The sequence below is a fragment of the Rhinatrema bivittatum genome, chromosome 6, assembly GCF_901001135.1.
Source record: "Rhinatrema bivittatum chromosome 6, aRhiBiv1.1, whole genome shotgun sequence".
NCBI classification, from domain to species: Eukaryota; Metazoa; Chordata; class Amphibia; order Gymnophiona; family Rhinatrematidae; genus Rhinatrema; species Rhinatrema bivittatum.
In genome coordinates, this window is record NC_042620.1 from 271,570,371 (window position 1) to 271,589,384 (window position 19,014).

Here is a 19,014-nt window from a genome sequence, read left to right on the forward strand (position 1 = left end):
TTGTGTAACGGAGAAGCCCCCGAGGTATTTCCCTTTTTCCTGAGAATTAGTCCTGAGGTGGCCTTTCCTGTCCAGAGTGTTGGATTTGGTCCCTTTTTGCCTTCACACTGTGGGAATTCCCATCAGTAGTCCCAGGGGTGGGATCAAGTTCTTGACCCATCTTTGCTGCAGAGTCTAGCCATTCTGAGGGGGGGGGAGGCTCAAGACGCAGCTGCCTGGAGCATATCCCAGGTATACTGCCCTCAGATAACCTTGTCCCAATTGCCTCCATCATTAGGGTCCTGAGTTAATGTTCCTTCACCTCTCAAGTCTGAGGAATGGTCTAGAGCAGTGGTTTCCATGCGTGTTCTGGGGACCCCCCAGCCAGTCGGGTTTTCAGGATATTCACAATGAATATGCATGAGAGAGAATTTGCATGTTATATAGGACAGGGTTGGGAGCCACTGGTCTAGGGGAACCATTCAGCCCACTTACTGATCTGCTGGAGCAATCTTCTCCACTGTTAGACTTCTTATATCCTAAATTCTTGGAACAAGCTAGGCAAGGCATTAGTATCTACAAAGAACCCTGTTCCAAAGTCTTGGGTTTTCTCTGGAATCAGGAAACTCTGTCTGAACCTTCAGCAATCCAGGTATACTCTATCTTAAGTGATTTACAAACAAAATGTGGGAGAGTCGGGTCTGCTTCCTCCATTTGTCCAGGAGACTGGACCTTTTTATGTCTGGCAAACCCCAGGTTTGGGCTACTGCATCAGTGGTAGTGGAAGGAGCACTGAAATGAGCAAAGAACAGCATTTTCTCCAGCACTTCACTGAGCAAGGACCCTAGAATGTTGGACAATGTTTAGGAAGGTTTTTCAGAGTTTGATGTTAAGCCCCTGCATCACAGTCCACCAGTTCTATATGGCACTGTGCTTACATGATTATGTCAAGAGCACAAGACTTGCCAAACTGGATCAGACTGAAGATCCTTCAAGCCCTGTATTCTGTTTCCAACAGTGGCTGATCCAGCTCACTGGCAGGATCCCAAACAGTAGCTAGATCCCATGCTGCTGTTGCATAGTAATAAGTGGCTATTCCAATGCAGCTATATACTTTTTGAGGTTCATCGTCCAGAACAGCACACAGTATTGTAGGTATGGCCTCACTAATTTTGACGTTCTCAGTGTTTTATTCTCCATTCCTTTCCTAATAATTCCTAACATTGTTTGCTTTTTTGACGGCTGCTGCACACAGCTGAGGATTTCAAGGTATTATCCACTATGACGCCACATCTTTTTCCTGGGTGGTAACTTCTAATATGGAGCTCGACATTATGTAACTACAGTTTGAATTACTTTTCCTCAGGTGCATCATTTTGCACGTGTCCACATTAAATTTAATCTGCCATTTGGATGCCCAAATGGCAGATTAAACTGCCATTTGGATGCCCAAATGGCAGTTTTGCAATGTCCTGCCATTTTTTCACAATCTGTTTAATAACTCAGCATAATGTTTTGTCCGCAAATTTGATCACCTCACTTGTTCCCATTTCCAGATCATTTATAAATACATAAGCCGTTAAGCCCGTTTAAAATGGGCGAGATGTTTGTTCCAAATGCCGGCTAAGTGTTGTGTGTGGAGGTGTCGGGATGTGTACTCTTCCAGCTCCCCTCTCCTCTTCTGCTGTCCCATCTCCCCAACCCCCTCTCACTTTCCTACTGTTCCTCATATCTCATTCTCCCAATGTTCCTCCTTTCTTCCACAGGTTCTCTCCTGCAGCCCCCTCTCCCCTCATTCTTCCATTACGCTCCCCATTCTCTCACTGCTTCTCACCTGCCCAGCACCCTTCTCTTCCTCTATTCTTCCACTACTCCTCCTCTGGCCCTCCCCTGTCCTCTTACTATCCTCTTTCCCCCTCCATCCTCTCTCCCTTTGCACCCAATGCTCCCTTCTCCAGCTCCCCTCCCACCTTCCAGCTGCTCCTCATCTCTCATTCTCCCATTGTTCTTCCTTTCTTCCACAGGTTCTCTCCTGTAGCCCCTCCTCTTCCCTCATTCTTCATTACACTCCCCTTTCCCTCACTGCTCCTCACTTTCCCAGCACCCTTGTCTTCCTTATTCTCCCCTTTCTTCTTACTATCCTCTTCCCCCTCCACCCTCTGTCCCTTTGCACTCCCCTTGCGTGCACGTCTGTCAGAGCCGCGAGTCTTTCTCGCGCGTGCGCCTCACTGAAGCCTTCACATGGCTCCATTTCCTCCCGGCGCCGCTCTGTCCTGACAGACGTGCTCTCTTGTCCACGCATGCGAGGTAGAGTTTCTCTCTACTGTGCATTTGTGGGCCGTCAGTCAGAGCCCATTTATAAGGTAGATTAAAAAGCATCAGTTCAGTTTAGAACCTTGAGGCACTCCACTGTTTACTCTTTTTTTTATTTTTTCTCCCCCCACTGAGAAAACTGACCATAGTCCTACTGTTTCCTGTCTTTTAACCTGTTTGCAGTCCACAGTAGGACATTTCTTCTTATCCTGTGACTTTTTAGTTCTCAGGAATCTCTCATTGGGGTACTTTGCATTTTCATAACTTATTTGACAAATACACTATATCCAATGGCTCACCATTAGGCACATGTTTCTTAACGCTTTAAAAAAAAAAAAAAAAAAAAAAGTAGCAGATTGTCTCACCAATTTCCCTTTCATAAATCCATGCTGTGTTGCATTAAACCATGGCTTTCTATATGTTTTGTGATTTTTGTTCTTTAGAATAGTTTCCATGATTTTTTCCTGGCACTGAAACAAGATTCACTTGTCTATAGTTTCCCGGATTACCCCTGGAGCCCTTTTTAAGGATTGGGGTTATATTGGCCACCTTCAATTTTTTTATATAATGGACGGTTTTAATGATAGGTTACAAATTACTAATAATAGATATGTAATTTCACTTTTTGGTTCTTTCAGAACTCTGAGGTGTATACCATTTGATTCAGGTGACTTTGCTACTCAAGATTTGTTTCCCCTGGTAGCTAGAAAGTTGTGGAAAGCACTCAAGGATCGGGTGCACTTGCTTCTCTTTGCTCCAGTGCTGCCCAGACAAGTGTGGTTTGCCTGCCTTGTCTGGTTGTCTGTCAGTCAAATCTCTGATCCTTTGGGATCTATTCTGACTTTATCTTGAGGGTCATCTGTCTCATCCTAACTTTTCCTCTCTCAACTTGATAGCTGATCTCACTGCTGTCATTACAATATTCTCAAATTCCTTGGATAATCTCTGCCAGAAAGTCTTTAACCAAAAGAGCTTGCAGACTAAATGGAAAAAGTTTTTGTCTTTGTGTCAGGTAAGCTCCCTGGACCTATCCAAAGGAGTTGCTTCAATACTTATTCTCCCGCTCCTTCTCGAGTCTCAGTATGTGCTTAGTACAATACATTTGTGGCTAGCAGTTATAAATTTTTAAAATAAAAAGCTCAAAATGCATCTTGATACCGTTACGGCCTCTCATGTTCAAGTGGATGACAAACTAATATCCATACATCCTTTTAGTGTTTTAAGTTAATGAAAGGCTTATGGTATATGAGATCTCCAAACCATTGGTGCCATGGGATCTCAACTTGTGTTGACACAACTCATGAAGTCACTTAATAAATAATAAATCCGTGCAGTTTTGTTCACAACAGAGTGCGTCCACCCACTACAAGTTTCTGCAAAAAGTGATTTTCTGCTTTTCATCTGAATTGAGCCATGGTATTGCCCATGTTCTTTGAAAGACCTCATGCACACAAAAGGGAAAAGGCCCTACATGCATTGGACTGCAAGAGAGCCTTGGCTTATCTGAAGAGAACTGAATCTCATCAGGCTTCACAATTTTTTGTCTCTTATGGTCGTAATAGACTGGGAATAACAGTTGCCAATGCACATTGTTCATCTGGCTAGCAGACTGTATCACACATTGCTGTGCTGTGGCTGGTCTCAAACTGTCAAGGCTCATCAAGTAAGAGCCATAGCTACCTCTGTGCCTCATCTTCAAGCTGTGCATATCAAAGACATTTGCAAAGCGGCAAGTTGGTAATCAGTTGGCACCTTCATGTCCATTACTGTCTGGATAGTCTATTAAGAAATGACAGTAACCTTGGGCAAGCTGTTCTGGGCAGCCTTTCACCACTAGTCCACGGTGCGGTCTAGGTTGCTTTACCAGCAGGTACTAGCTGCAGCCCTCAGCTTGGGACTCCCCACATGTCATAGCTAACTTAGCAAAGGGAGTTCTCCATAAACAGAATGACTTAGTCATGCTTAATATCTGCCTGCTTCCCCGTAGAGTGGACTACCTAGCTAATGCTAAGCTCTGTAGTCAATTGAGTCACAAGACAGTGCCCTTTTAGAATATGAGCAAAAGCTAGAAGAAAAGGGTCCATTTTGGTGCTGTTGGAATATCATCACCTACATGTCATTGCTAATTGATTCTGCTGTCTACGGAGAATCCAGTTTATGATAAGGAAACCTGCTTATCTTTGTTGAGGATATGATATGGGTACAGCTAATTTGCTAGTCTAGAAAAAAGTGTTAATATTAGAAGTTTAAAAAAAATAGAAGCCTATGAATAAGAGCAAATGAAACAATGGCACCAAGAAAAAAGTAGGCTTGATATTTTGAAGAATTTGATATCACTACTTTAATATATCCTTCCAGATCCCAAGTTTATGGTTTGGCAAAGGACATAATATAATTGTTTAGGCAAATTAGGAATGCCAAAAACTAATTTTCTGGGAAGTGTTCTAGATAATGTAAAGCACTAGCCTAATTTTTATTTCAAGCTTTTTCATTCTTTTCATTTTGTTCATCATATTTATTATTTTTTTAATTTTTTTTGTTTCCATTTTCTAATTTCTTGTTTTCCCCTGAATGTTTTGGTGATTTCTCCAGAACCAACGAAACGTATGCTTTCCTTCCAAGGGTTAGCGGAGTTGGCTCACCGTGAATATCAGGCAGGAGACTTTGAGGCAGCTGAGAGGCACTGTATGCAGCTCTGGAGACAAGAGCCTGATAACACCGGAGTGCTCTTGCTACTATCGTCTATTCACTTCCAGTGTCGGAGGCTGGACAGGTACGTCTGGGAGGACTCTGTACATCAGATGGGGTGGAGGGAAATAACTGCTTTGTATTGTAAGACATGTTTACTATGAGTAAAAATAATTTTTGCAAACAAATAGCTAAACCACTTTATTCTTTATTCTTTTATTTCCCAATCCACATAAAATTATTGGAAACTTTGATAGACCTTCTGAACAATTGTTGCTATGTATATACATTGACGGTTAGCAACCATCCCCAATAAAAATTTATCTATAGACAGACATTCTTGTGTTACATTTCTTTTGCAATAAAATATAATTACTTTGCTTTCTGCTGCACCGGTCTAGAATGATTGGGTTTAATGCTCTTTCCAATTAATGGTCAGCATTTTTTTTATACTTATGATGTTCAACTTAGGCTGATGGGCAGAGCTGATGGAGCAGCAGTTTTGAATTTATCAAGTTTTTTTAATTTTTGGTAATTTCAGAGCAAAAAAACTACAAACTCAAAATCTTGTGGTCTACCTGGCCATGCACCTGATGGGGAGTGTATGGAACCACAACTTAACATCCTACCACTCCTTTTTTCAGGTAGTTGGTTGGGCCTAAGTTAGCCTAATTTAAAGCTGAGAGAGGATCCACACCAGATAGGTTATTTTTAACCTTATTTCAAAGTAGGCTTTTCTTAATTTGTTTTGTACCCAACCCCCCCTCCCCCGCTGAAAGGGAGTCATTTTTCTGAGACTTTCAAGGTAAGGCAAAGCTTAAAAGCCCAAAGGGTAATCCTTAAGCTATTTGAATGGCAGAACGAGGCTGCTGTTCTGTCTGTGGCAGCAAAAACGCTCAAATAGCACTAACAGCATTGCTTGTACAACCTGCCTTCGAGTAGAAAAAAAAACAATTTCCAAAAATAAAGCAGAATCTCTCAAAACACTGACAAACTGGTACTAGGTGAAAAGGGCAAATAATATTTTAGATTCCTACCCAGAATCGTTGGAATCAGCGTTTTTACCGGTTGATAGTGGAATGGAGGCATCTTGGAAACTGTTCGAGCTGGCTCCACTGCTGCATAGCCATATTTAACAAAGAGCAGCCCCCCCCCCCCTGGATTTTTAATTCCTGAAGAATAGCTCATTATTTCAGCCCTAGATCTGGAGATTATTCTCCTGAGTTTAAGTTCCTGTATCAAGCCTTTTGTGCTCTAAATAAACATGATGAAGAATCGGACACCTCAGGTTCCGTGACATTAAGGCTACAAGACCAAAAATGTATTAGCAAACACTCCAGTATGCATTAGAAAACAATTCTCTGCAGCCAAAAGATTCCAAATGTGAATTTGGAAGATGAATATGGGGAAAGTAGTTATGATTCCCTGGAGGGAGGGGAAATATATTCTGAGGGAGATGACTACTCCATAAGTCTATTTCACAAAGAGAAGATTTCAGCACTAATCACACAAGTAAATCAATCTTTAAGACTCAGAAAATAAGAGAAGACCCTGTATTATGATCCAACAGTGAAGGGAATGCATTAAAGCATCAACAGCATTTCCCCTTCATTTAAAACTGGAGAACATGATTTTATCTGAATGGAAGTTTCTGGAGTCGAGTTTTAGATATAAAAATATTGATTCAGAAGTGCAGAAACTTGATGCAAATTCCTCAGGCAGATGCAGTAGTCGCAACGGTGACCAGAAGACAACTATTCCTGTGGAGGGGGATGCCATACTTGAGGAACCTCAGGATAGAAAGAGAACACTTGGTAAAGCATGGGTTTTCTTCAAATGCTCTGGCTATTCAGATGGTGATTATATACAAGCTATGTTTCTAGAATTCTATTAAGATGGATTCAGCAATTTAATGAAGTTGATGTTGCACAGCAGCAGCTTATCTATCTCAGGGCTGAGCAAACAGGGATGCAGGCCCTGGCCCCTGAAGGGGATTCCCACTGGCTGCCCAGTCAAGGAAAATAAACATGGCTGTGCTGTCAAGTCTGTGATGTGGAGGCATTGCAAGCTCGGGGAGATGCCAGAACATGGTGGATATCATAAGCATGCAACAGCTTAGCCATGCGTCTTTCAGTGGGCCCGGGAGAGAGGAGCTGCTTACTTTTGAAGGCAGCACTGGACATAGAAGCAGGCGTTGCAGTGTTCCACAACTCAGGAAGATCCTGCCACTCTGACTTAGCCCAAGAGGAGTTCCTGCTGCTCCCCGTTTCTTAACTGGGAGGGAGAGAGATCACAGCTGTTGCCGGCCTGTGAAAAATAAGTGGTGAGTTAGGGGAGGGGAATGGGCAGAGAACAAGCAGGTAGAGGGGATAGAGTGAGGAGGTGAGAAGGGAGGATAAAGATAAAATGTTTAAACAAAAAAACAAAGTTTAACAAAAACATGATATAAAGTTGAGCAGGGTAGGATGGATTTTTTTTTTTTTGTCAGTGCTCATAAAATTTTGACTAATGCCTAAGTTGGGGTTGGGTTTTTGGTTTTGTTTTGTTTTCTAGCCCTTACCATTGTGGTATGTGGCTGAGTGTCTGGACAATGTATGGCACATGTGTCTTTGTTTGTCTGGTGGGCTTTGGTCCATGTGTGTGTAATATGATCTGTTTGTTCTCTCTCTGTTTCTGGGTGGGAGGTTTCTGTCTGGGTATGTTGTGAATATGCCTGTGTCTATGTTCTGTCTAGTCATGGTATGTCTATCTCTGTGCCTGTCTAGTTGTGTTTTTTCTCTGAGTGTCTGTGTCTAGGTTTGGAGTATTTTTCTCTGTTTCTTTCTGGGTGTGGAGTAATTGTTTGGGTGTCTGTTTTACTCTTTTGGCATGTGTGTCTGAGAGATGTTTTCACTCTGTGTGTGGGTATGGGGTATGTCTCTCTGTGCCTGTGTGTGTGTGTGAGCTTACTCCTTTCAGTAATTTGGGGGGGGGGGGGGGCTTTGAGCCACTGGTTGGCAGGGCCTGTCTTGTCAATACACTTCATGTATGTGTATATATGTGTCCATATCTATGTGTGCATATAACAAAGCAGTTAAAATATGTCCTCAAATGTTCAAACGAAATAAAGTGTGTCACAAACAAAGCACAAACTCTTAGGTATCAAAGTATGGCTATAGTTACACAATGTTCGGTTCCATATTAAGAGCTACCACCCAAGAAAGAGATCTAGGTGTCATAGTGGATAACACATTGAAATCATCGGTTCAGTGTGCTGCGGCTGTCAAAAAAGCAAACAGAATGTTGGGAATTTATTAGAAAGGTAATGGTGAATAAAATGGAAAATGTCATCATGCCTCTGTATCGCTCCATGGTGAGACCGCACCTTGAATACTGTGTACAATTCTGGTTGCCGCATCTCAAAAAAAGATATAGTTGCGATAGAGAAGGTACAGAGAAGGGCGACCAAAATGATAAAGGGAATGGAACAGCTCCCCTATGAGGAAAGACTAAAGAGGTTAGGACTTTTTAGCTTGGAGAAGAGATGGCTGAGGGGGGATATGATAGAGGTGTTTAAAATCATAAGATGTCTAGAACGGGTAGATGTGAATCGGTTATTTACTCTTTTGGATAAAAGCAAGTTTGCTTACCATAAGCGGAGTTTCCGTAGATAGGGCTGAATTAGCCATGCTGTCATGGGAGTCCCAAGCTCCCGATCACGCTTAGTTAATTATGAGTTGCGTGATGATCGACATGTGGTAGTCGTAGGATTTAAGTAGGCAATGTTTGTAGTATTGCCTGTCCCAGCTTCGCAATTGCTGCTGACTGCTTGTCTATGCAGTAATGAGAAGTGAAGGTATAACGTGACGATCATGTGGCCGCCTTGCAGATGTGCACTGGTTGCACATTCTTAAGATATGCTATGGAGTTAGACATGGCTCTAACCTGATGAGCCTGTGGAAGAGAAGGGAGGTGTAAATTTAGTTTGTAACAAAACTGAATACACTGTACAATCCAGCTGGAAATGGTTCGTTTAGCTACCGGCAAACCTGGGGCTTTCGGGTTGAAGGAGAATAACAGCTGAGATACACGATTCGTAGATTGTGTTCTTCATTTGTAATATGTCATCGCTCGCTTACAGTCTAGCGTGTGGTAAAAGAAAACAAAACGCTCCCTGCATTAGAATGAGGCTTTGGAAAGAAGGTTGGAAGTTCTATAGACCGATTGAGGTGGAATGCCGAGATTACCTTTGGAAGAAAGGTAGGATGAGGTCAGAGGATCACCTTATTGTGATAGAATTGTAGACACGGGTCATAGTGCACTAGTGCTTGAAGTTCACTAATCCTACATGTGGATGTTACTGCTACTCAAAAGACCACCTTCCAGGTGAGGTATTTTATGTGTAGAATCCAACGGTTCAAAAGGTGGTAACATTAGTTGTTCAAGTAGTATGTTGAGGTTCCATGGAACCGGCGGCTTACCAACCGGCAGTCTAAGATGCGTTAAACCCTTGATAAATCGAGATAACAAGGGATGTTCAGCGATAATGATTATTAACCTGTCTGTGATATGCGGAAATCGCGCTGAGATGCACTCTAATGGATGATGTTGCTAAACCTGACAGGTACAGGGAATGGAGATAATCCATGAACAGATTCGGCGAGCAGTCTATTGGTGGAATACCTTTTGCCGTACACCAGTTTGAGTAGCGCTTCCACTTAAAAGTATAACTGCATCTGGTTGATGGTTTCCTGGATTCCAGAAGAATTGCTTGGGCTACTGCAGAGACCCCTTGTGCAGTTAATAGTGACCGCTCAGTCTCCATGCAGTCAGATGGAGGGAGGAGTGGAGTAGGTGAAGAACGCCCTGTTCCTGAAGTAAAAGATCTGGGCAGTCTGGCAATCGAATTGGAGGTGCGATCGAAAGACGTAAGAGAGAACTGTACCACGGTTGTCTGGGCCAGGCTGGAGCAATGAGGATCAGTTGGCTGTTGTCCAGTATGCATTTTTTAATTGTTCTGGTGATCAGTGGAATCGGTGGAAAGGTATATAGGAGATTGGACGTCCACGGAATGAGGAAGGTGTCCTGAGCGAGTCGTAAGAGACTTGGTTGAATCGAGCAGAACTTTGGAAGTTGCGTGTTTGCTTCTGTGGCAAACAGATCTATCGTTGGAGTCCCCAACGAGAAAAAAAGAGTCTGTACAACTTCTGGGTTGAGCGACCATTCATGCGGGTGGAATATGCGACTTAACCTGTCCGCTCTGGTGTTGGCTACTCCTGGCAGGTAAGTTGCTTGTAAGTGTATGGAATGTCTGTGTTCATGGTGGAAGATCTGCAGGGCTTCCCTGCAGAGGGGCCATGAACCGGACCTTCCTTGCTTGTTTTTGTAAAACATCGCCACCTGATTGTCGGTGTATATCATTACTCTGCGACCTTGGAGATACTTCTGAAAGGTTTGTAGGGCATTGCGTATCGCTCTGAGTTCCAGTAGATTGATTTGCAAGGTCTGTTCGGATACTGACCAAAGGCCTTGCGTTTCCAACAGGTCGAGATGTGCTCCCCAGCCCTTCCGAGATGCATCGGTGGTGAGGACTGCATTGTGTGGCAGGGGGTTGAACAAAGCTCCTTTGTCCAGCGTGGGTTCGAGTAGCCACCAGTTGATATCCTTTTTCATTTGAGACATCAATGTAAAGACGATTCTCCAATGGATGTGAATGTTGCTTCCATTGGCGTTTCAGACCCCACTGCAAAAGTCTCATGTGTAGTTTCGTGTTTGGCACCGTAAAATTTGCTGCTGCCATATGACCCAAGATTGTTAATGTTTCGAGCCGCTGGATACTGCGTTGCCTGCAGGGAGCGAAGCAGAGAACGCATTGTTAGCTTTCTGTCGTCCGGAAGGAATGCTCTGTTGCGGATGGTATTTAGGCGAGCTCCTATAAACTGAAGAACTTGTGTAGGCTGCAAGGTTGATTTTGGAAAGTTGATGGCCAACCCTAGCCCCTACAGACAACTGATTGCTTGACAAAGATGGTCCTGCAACAGGATTGGATCCGAAGCTACTATTAACCAATCGTCCAGGTATGGAAAGATTGTCATACCCTGCTGACGGAGTTGGGCCACCACCACCACCATACATTTGGTGAATATCCTGGGTGCTGCCGAGAGGCCAAAGGGAAGAACTTTGTACTGGTAATGTTGTTGTTGGTATTGAAAACAAAGGTATTGCTAGGAGAACGGATGGATTGGAATGTGGGTAAAGGCATCTTTCAGATCTATGGAGCACATCAAATCCTTGGGTTGTAATAGGGGAAGAATGGATTTCAAGGAAATCATCTTGAATTTTTCCCATACCATCCATTTGTTCAATTCTTGTAGGTCCAGAATAGGTCGATAGCCCCCTGATTTCTTGGGAATTAGGAAATATGGGGAGTAGAAGCCCTTGCAACGGCCCGCCCAAGGGATGTATCTGATTGCCCGTTGATGCTGAAGTAGGGCTATCTCTTGGACAAGCTGGAGGTGTAGTGTTTTCGGTCCCCGAGTTGACAGATGCAGTATTTTGGGCTTGGTTATGAACTGAAGTTGATAGTGAAGAATGGCTATTTCTAGAACCCACTGATTGGATGTTATGGCCTCCCAGGTGGCAAAACAAGCTGTGATCCGTCCGGGAGGGGCTTCCGTCGGGGGAGGTGGTGGTCGGACACTTAGACTGTGTGGTTTTCAAGGGAACCGCAGTTTCTCTTATGGCACTAGCCTTTAGCCAAGCCCAATCTGCGTGCCGCTGTCGCTGATGCTCGAGATGAATTTTCGAACCCCTCATATACTGCTCGTAACATGTGACGAGAGCACTCTTCCATATCTAAAATTGGAGATGGAATATTCTCTCCTGTTGAGATGAACATACCTTTAGTCGCTTGAATGCATTCATACATATACTGCACCATGTAGAACTGGTGATGATGGATATGCGCTGTTAACATCGCGTTCTGGTATACACGCTTAGCGAAATCATCCAAACATTTATTATCTCTCCCAGGGGGATTGGAAGCATGTGTTTTGGACTTCTTTGATCGTTGAAGCGCTGACTCAACCACTATGGATTCATTTGGTAATTGTAGAGTGGAGTAAGTGGAAGTTTCTGCAGTTTAAATTTAAAGTCTGTTTTCCTGGAAATCGCTGCTATTGTGTAGGAGGTTTCCCATGATTTTTGAAGTACACTGTGTGGTGGAAGAGATGTAGGCTCCCCTGGGGTATCGAATATCTTTAGTAGGCCCAGTGTTTCAGCTCTGGGTTTTGGTAATTTTTGTACCTCCAAGCATAAGATAGTCCCCATCTTATCCAAAGTTCTTGGATAAGATGGGGACTAAGAAAGATCCTCCGGGGGGGAATACGGCTCAGGTGGCTGATCTGGGGGATCCGAAGGGTAGGCGAAGATTGTGTGGATACAGAGTCCCCTCGGGAAGAATGTGTGTGAGTTGGTGATGGCAGGCCCGGGGGTGCCGGCGATGATTCTTGGTTCACCGGGAGTGATTCCACCAGTTTAGTTGGTTCCTTAGGATTGGACGGTGATTCCGGAGGCAAGGTAAAAGGTGACTGTAAAGTTTCAAAAAACCCTGCTAGGGACTGTGAAAGATCCCAAAAGGCTTGTCACGTTTGCGGCGGCATTGGAGGGTGTTTATGATGTGAACCTAACGGTAACGGCTTGTCTGGTTCAATATTGGGACGATCCAACTGCGGGCTATTTCCCCGTGAACTCCTGTCTGCGTCAGAGAGGTTAGTATCACGTCCCGATGGACGCCAGGAGGAATCCTTTGTGCCATTGGACGTGGAGATAGTACAGGTGCCATCATCTACCTCCTCGCACTCTATCTCCTTTCCGAAAGGGCCTGTAGCTCCCGATAGCACAGTACGTTGAGAGGAGGCCAATGCTGGCGAGTTGTCGTCATACTTCAAACTTCGTGAGTGCTTAGAACAGCAGCGATGTTTATGCCTGTGGATATGACAGTGTCGTGCCAAAGAAGATGAACTCCTATGGTGACGTTTGGAACGTTTAGTATCGTCCCATGCGCAGTCTGAAGACTGGGTTCAGTTTGGAGAAGACTCCCATGAAGTGGAACGCCTTGAGGAAGTGTCTCTCTTCAATGGAGATGCTTGTCTCTTGCCCGTTTGTCCCAATCTAGATAATATGTTTTATGAGGAGCCGCTGGGGATGTGTCTCGTGTCAGTTGCATCGTTCCCGGCATCGGCTGGGTCGACTTCGGCTCCAACTGCTCCGTTCTTGGCTCCGTCTGCGCTGATTTTGGTTCCGAATGCTCGTTGTCGGTGCCGGAAGCACCAGTCTGAATTCCTGGTGCTTATTTCCGGCGCCGGTCGCGCCGACTTCGGCTTTGAGTGCTTCGTCCTCTGCGCCGGATGCGTCTGTTTCGGATGTAGTCCCGGCTCCGACCGGGTATCTCTCGGCTCCGAATGCGTCTGTTCTTTTTGCGGCTCCGGAGCCGATTTTTCCTTAGCCCTCGATCTAACTTGTACGACCTTCGGCGCTTTTTTAGTGCCTGTGTCGGTGATTGCGCCCTCGACACCCTCTGTTTATGAGTGGGGGCTCGAATCATCTGTTCTGCGTGTCCCAGATCCCTGGGTTCCGCTTGGGCCAGCCCAACGCCTTTCCTCCTTACCTCCAGTCCTGGAGGTTTGAGGATCCCACGAAGAGGCTCTTCTTGTCGACGGGAGTAAGAGCTTAGTCGGTCCCAGTTAGGAATGAGCTGTGGATGGCCGGTCAACAGCTCTTAAGTCCTGCATTTTATAGGCCCTGTGTTGCTGGGCCCGCGGGGACATTTTTCGACAAAATTGGCACTCCTTTTGGTTATGGTCCGTTCCCAAGCAGCAGTAACAGCGGTCATGTCTGTCAGTGACAGACATGACCTTACCGCAGGGACGCGGCTTAAAACCGAAGGTTTTCTTGGACACATTTCTCTCTCAGAAATGAAGAAAAAGAGGAGAATTGAGCTCCGCAGAAAAAACAGACTGAGTAGAATCTGTTACTTTCTTGCGCGGGAACACACGTGCAGCCACAGAGACTGAAAACTCTACACTCTGCTTAATAAGCTCCGCCTCCTGGGCCCTGATTGGCAGTTCCCATGACAGCATGGCTAATTCATCCCTACTATCAACGGGAAATAGAAGGACTAGGGAGCACTCCATGAAGTTAGCATATGGCACATTTAAAACTAATCTGAGAGTTCTTTTTCACTCAACGCACAATTAAACTCTGGAATTTGTTGCCAGAGGATGTGGTTAGTGCAGTTAGTATAGCTGTGTTTAAAAAAGGATTGGATAAGTTCTTGGACAAGAAGTCCATTACCTGCTATTAATTAAGTTGACTTAGAAATTAGCCACTGCTATTACTAGCAATGGTAACATGGAATAGACTTAGTTTTTGGGTACTTGCCAGGTTCTTATGGCCTGGATTGGCCACTGTTGGAGACAGGATGCTGGGCTTGATGGACCCTTGGTCTGAACCCAGTATGGCATGTTCTTATTGGTCCTGCTTACACCTTCAGAGGCTTTTTGCTTGCTTCCACAGCAAGCTTCTTTTCAAATTCTGTCTCTCCTGTTCATTCCCAGGTCCGTCTAGACTCCTGAGTGTTTACTTCCTTTCCTGCAGATGGAGATGAGTTTTATTGACACAGACATGTAACCAGTAGTTTGGAACTTTAGTTAGCATAAAAAACAATAAGTTAAAATACAGAGAAGATTCCCTGTCAGGAGTTTGCTAAGTCCTGGTTGGGCCAGGCCTCCTGGTACTGATGTGGACAAGTAGGAGGTTAGGAATCCTTGTGAAGCTTGGTCCTTTCATTGCGGGGAATGTACATCTGGTGTGCTTGTTCCCTTTCCCCCAGGAGTACTTCCGGAACCTGCTGCAGTTCTTCAGCCATTCTTTTCTGGCTACCAGGGAAGTGACTGTTTCTTTTTAAATTTTTTTATTGAAAAAAAAAATACTTGGGAAGAGGATTGAGCAGCAGGGCTGCATAGGTGCCAGCTCTGCAGACGTGAGGTGCCCAGGTCTGTGGTGGCTGTTTTTCACTGTCAACTTGAGGATATAGGTAGTCATGGAACGCTAGGATAGGGCCCTTGGCAACAAGTGCACTTTGTGCGGCAATGTGCACACACGGCTTTCCTGAAGCTGCCTTGGTTCACATTGCCTCTCTGGTGGAGAGGGCTGTTTGGGATAGGCTATGGCAGTACCCAAAATGCAGCGAGGGCCTAAAGGACTTGCCAGAGCCTGTGGAGAAGCTGCAGACTCCTTCCCAATTAGCGCAGGAACAGCTGCCATTTTGTTCTCGATTGCAGCTGCTTACAGGTGGAGGGAAGGAGGATGCCCCTCCTGCCACCTTCTGGGACTGTCTTCTGCTGAGTATATGTCTGTCTGTGCCTGTCTGGATGATTATTCTGTCTCTGTGGGGTGTCTGTTTCTCTGTGTGCATATGGAGCCTCTGTGTCTGGGTATGTGGGTTGGGTTTTTTTGATCTGGGTGTGGCGTGTCTGTGTATGAGCTGTTTCTTTGTGTCTGCCTCTCTATGCCTCTGGGTGTGTATGTATCAATTTACTACTTTCAGAAGTATATGTGTGTGTGTGTGTATATATATATATATATATATCACACACACATACTTCTGAAAGTAGTGTGTGTGTGTGTATATATATATATATATATATATATATATATATATATATATATACACACACACACACTATGTGTGTGTTTATAGTTTTAGATTTAAAGGGTCCTATACAGCTGCATGAACGGAAAGGGGGCCAGAGCTCAAAACGTTTGCGGACAGGGAAAATATCTACTGTACCTGAATGAAACGTGCCTTCATCTACAATAAAAGGGCTTGAGCTAGATGCACTAAGTAAATAAATGTCTCTTCAAAATGTGCTACATGTCTTTTTCTGGGGCCAGTGGTGATCCCATAACATCTTGGTGAAAATAGAATGGTGGTATGTGATTTGAAGGTGAACGAGGCACAGAGCTTTACAACAGTCAGCTCTGATGACTAGAAGTAGTTTACTCAGGTAACTTCCTTTTGAATATTATATTTTGTAAATGGGATCACTTACCATTGTGCAGGACTGTCAAGCTAAGAGCAAAGTTGAGTTGATTACTCAGAAGCAATAAACGTTTCAAAGTTCATTAAACCTTATGCATGGGAATTCCTTTTGAGGAAGAAATGTTTTTGAAAAGTTCTATGTAAGAATTGTATAAGTAGAAGGCATGGAAGAGACAGTTTTTGTGTGTTTTATTTCTTTTATCATAAAATATGCAATAAGAATGTATAGACAGTGTTTATTATATTGGCGACAGTTTTTAACAAAGTGTACAGGTGTAGCAAATTTTGTCCATACATGAAGGTCTATCAATGTTTTGAATAATTTAAGTGGATTGGAAAATCAGGAATAAGATATTTTGGATATTTGTATATGTACACTTTTTGCCATATTGCAAGTGGTTCATTTTTTTGGGGTGTGACTTTTTTTTTTTTTTGTTATAGTAAGAATGAGGTCTAACATCCAAACATGCTAATAATATCTTTCCCTGCTTAGCCTGTTAGGACAGCTGCCTGAAGTAGAATACTTGCAAATATAATCTACATCAAGGACAGAGGGTTACTTTCTCTCTCATTGATCTTTCTATGCCACAGTATTTCCTTGAATTTCTGAGGGTGGGAGAACCTCTTAATGCTCCTTAAATTGTTTTCCCTCTCCTTGAGTCCTGAATATGAGAACAAAAGGTGTTGGTTATATTTTATTCTTTATACCAAGCCTTGTAAAGCTAGTTCCTTGTTGACATTTAAAGATAAGAGCTAATAGTCTTGGTGGTAGGAGGAGGATTATGGAAACAATAGACTAACATTTTCAGCTGGCCTCATTTAAATGACATTTTAGTATTTGGGCTCCAGGGCTAATAGGCCTGCATTCTTACCTATAGGTAACACTGTTAACTCTCCTTTCTTAGCATTCAGACAAGCTAATCCATGACTAGTGAGTAATGAATCTTTACCAACAAATGGAGACTGAGCAAAGCTGACATCATGGTTTTATGTTGTGTGTGTGTGTGTGTGTGTGTGGAGAGAGAGATATCCCTGCATTGACATCAGCTCTCCAGTACAGACAGTGGATGTGATTCTCTCTACTAGGATTGCTTAAAAACAATTAGGAGAAAAGAAGGAAATTAATTCGCTCTGCTCTCCTGTGGTGATACCTTACGGTCCCTCCCTCAGTCGAGTTTTCCTTAGATGATATCTGTAGATCTCTCCGGCAGTAGAGTGTTTCAATCCGGTAGCTGGTTTTCCGGCGTAGACTTAGCTGTAGAGAGAGAAACAGCTGAGAGGCTAGCGGGTGCAGATCTCTGCAGCCGGAGACACACTATACTCTGCCAGGACGTACTGAGTTCAGGTAAAGAATAAAATTAAAAAAAAAGAATTTTAGGGATCCCATTCCCCGTCTGGTTTCTCAGCCTTGTTCCGATCAAACATCTCTTCCCACTTCAGGGGGGAGCTTGGGGAGTCGCGGCAGCTTGGCGGATTGAGCAGCCTTTTGTCCGGACCCCGCTCTCAGGCTTTGCTCAGATGCCAGGTGGTAGGCCGCAGTGGCATTCATGTACTTTTCTGCACGCAAGTCTACAATGTTGGCTGTCAGCGCTTGTGCATCCCGGTGGGTGCCTACCTGGACCCACGTATTGAGCACCTAAATTTTGGCCATCCATAGGGTGTGCTTATTGGACAGTACTTGGTTTTTGGGTGCCCTGTCCAGGCTCGCTTGTGCTGATGCGCAGTTGTGCACACAGTTGCCAGATGCCTTTGGAAGTGTGCTGTTAGTGGGTGTTTATCCAAAGCGCCAGTAGCAAGGAAGCAAAGGCACCTTACCCTTTCTGCTGCTTGCTATATTCTGGCAGCTCAGGTTGGTGTCCTCTCTAACTTCGGTCAGCGCTGCTTGGTTATTCAGGGGGAGTTATTTCCGGCTGATTTTGCTGAGCCCGTTCTTTCCCAGTATGATGTAGGATTGGTACTGGAGGGGACCTGTCAGAGGTTTTGCCTTGTTTTGGGGCTCCTCTAACTAGTTCAGCAGGGGAAGGTGGCTGAGTGGGCTCAGGACGTACTCCCTCTGGTTTTGGTATGGATCCTTCTGCCCTTTCTTGGATGGCATTTTTTCAAGGACCGCAGTCCTTCAGGTACAGTCGGGAGAGTCGGCCAAACCCAAGAGATCAGGATTGCAGACTGCGGATCCCTGCACGCCTGGTGCCGCGGTTATGCATTCGAGTATGTCTAGACCTGCTGCAGGTCATGCTGATAAGGACCTAAATGGTATGGATGATAAAGGCAGTCCATCCTCCTGGGAGGATGGGGAAATTCCTCTGGGGGTTGAGTTGTATAGACCAATGTTAGTTTCTTTCATAGAAGTGGATTGCTGGCTCTGATCTCCCAGAAACTGAAGATGCCAGGGGTGCCAGGTGCTGATTCTGTGCCTGAGCCAAAGAAAAATCCCATTTTAATTTCTTTGCATATAGCATCATGTTTCTTCCCCGTTATGGATGCTATTCTAGAATTAATTGATTTTTGAATGGGGCGCCCCAGAAGCTAATTTTAAAGGTGAATGACCTTGGAAGCACAGTACCCCTGGATCCTGCAGCGAGGGAGCAGTTGCGACTTCTGAAAATGGATGCTCTTTGTGCTGTCACCAAGCAGATGATTATCCCTGTAGGGGGGGAGTGGTATTGAAGGCTATCCGCTTGAGGTGGTGGCAGTGAATTTGCAGATAGCCTCTTGCTGCTGCCTGGTGGTTCTCTCTCAGGAAGTCGATGAGTCTAGTTTGAATTTCAGGGCAGTGATGGAATAGGCAGCTGCCGTTTTGGTGGTTGCAAGCTACGATCTGGTCTGCACCTCTACCAGAGGGAGTGGCTTTTGATAGCAGCCAGGCATCAGCTATGGCTGAGGAATTGGTTGGCCAATACAATTTCAAAGTCTAATTATAAAATTGCCTTTTAGGATCCTCTTGTTTGGGA

The 19,014-nt window shown here is 44.4% G+C and overlaps 1 protein-coding gene across 3 annotated transcripts in view; it reads left to right on the forward strand.

Annotated features, from left to right (window-relative positions):
- Positions 1–19,014, forward strand: part of OGT (O-linked N-acetylglucosamine (GlcNAc) transferase) — a 323,288-nt gene that overhangs the window by 28,276 nt on the left and 275,998 nt on the right. For 2 of the 3 annotated variants that reach the window (XM_029607212.1, XM_029607214.1), the window contains exon 2: positions 4,885–5,065. In XM_029607212.1, the coding sequence (XP_029463072.1) occupies positions 4,885–5,065 (181 nt within the window). The remainder of the gene's footprint in view (positions 1–4,884; positions 5,066–19,014) is intronic. The other variant, XM_029607213.1, reaches the window with a different exon arrangement.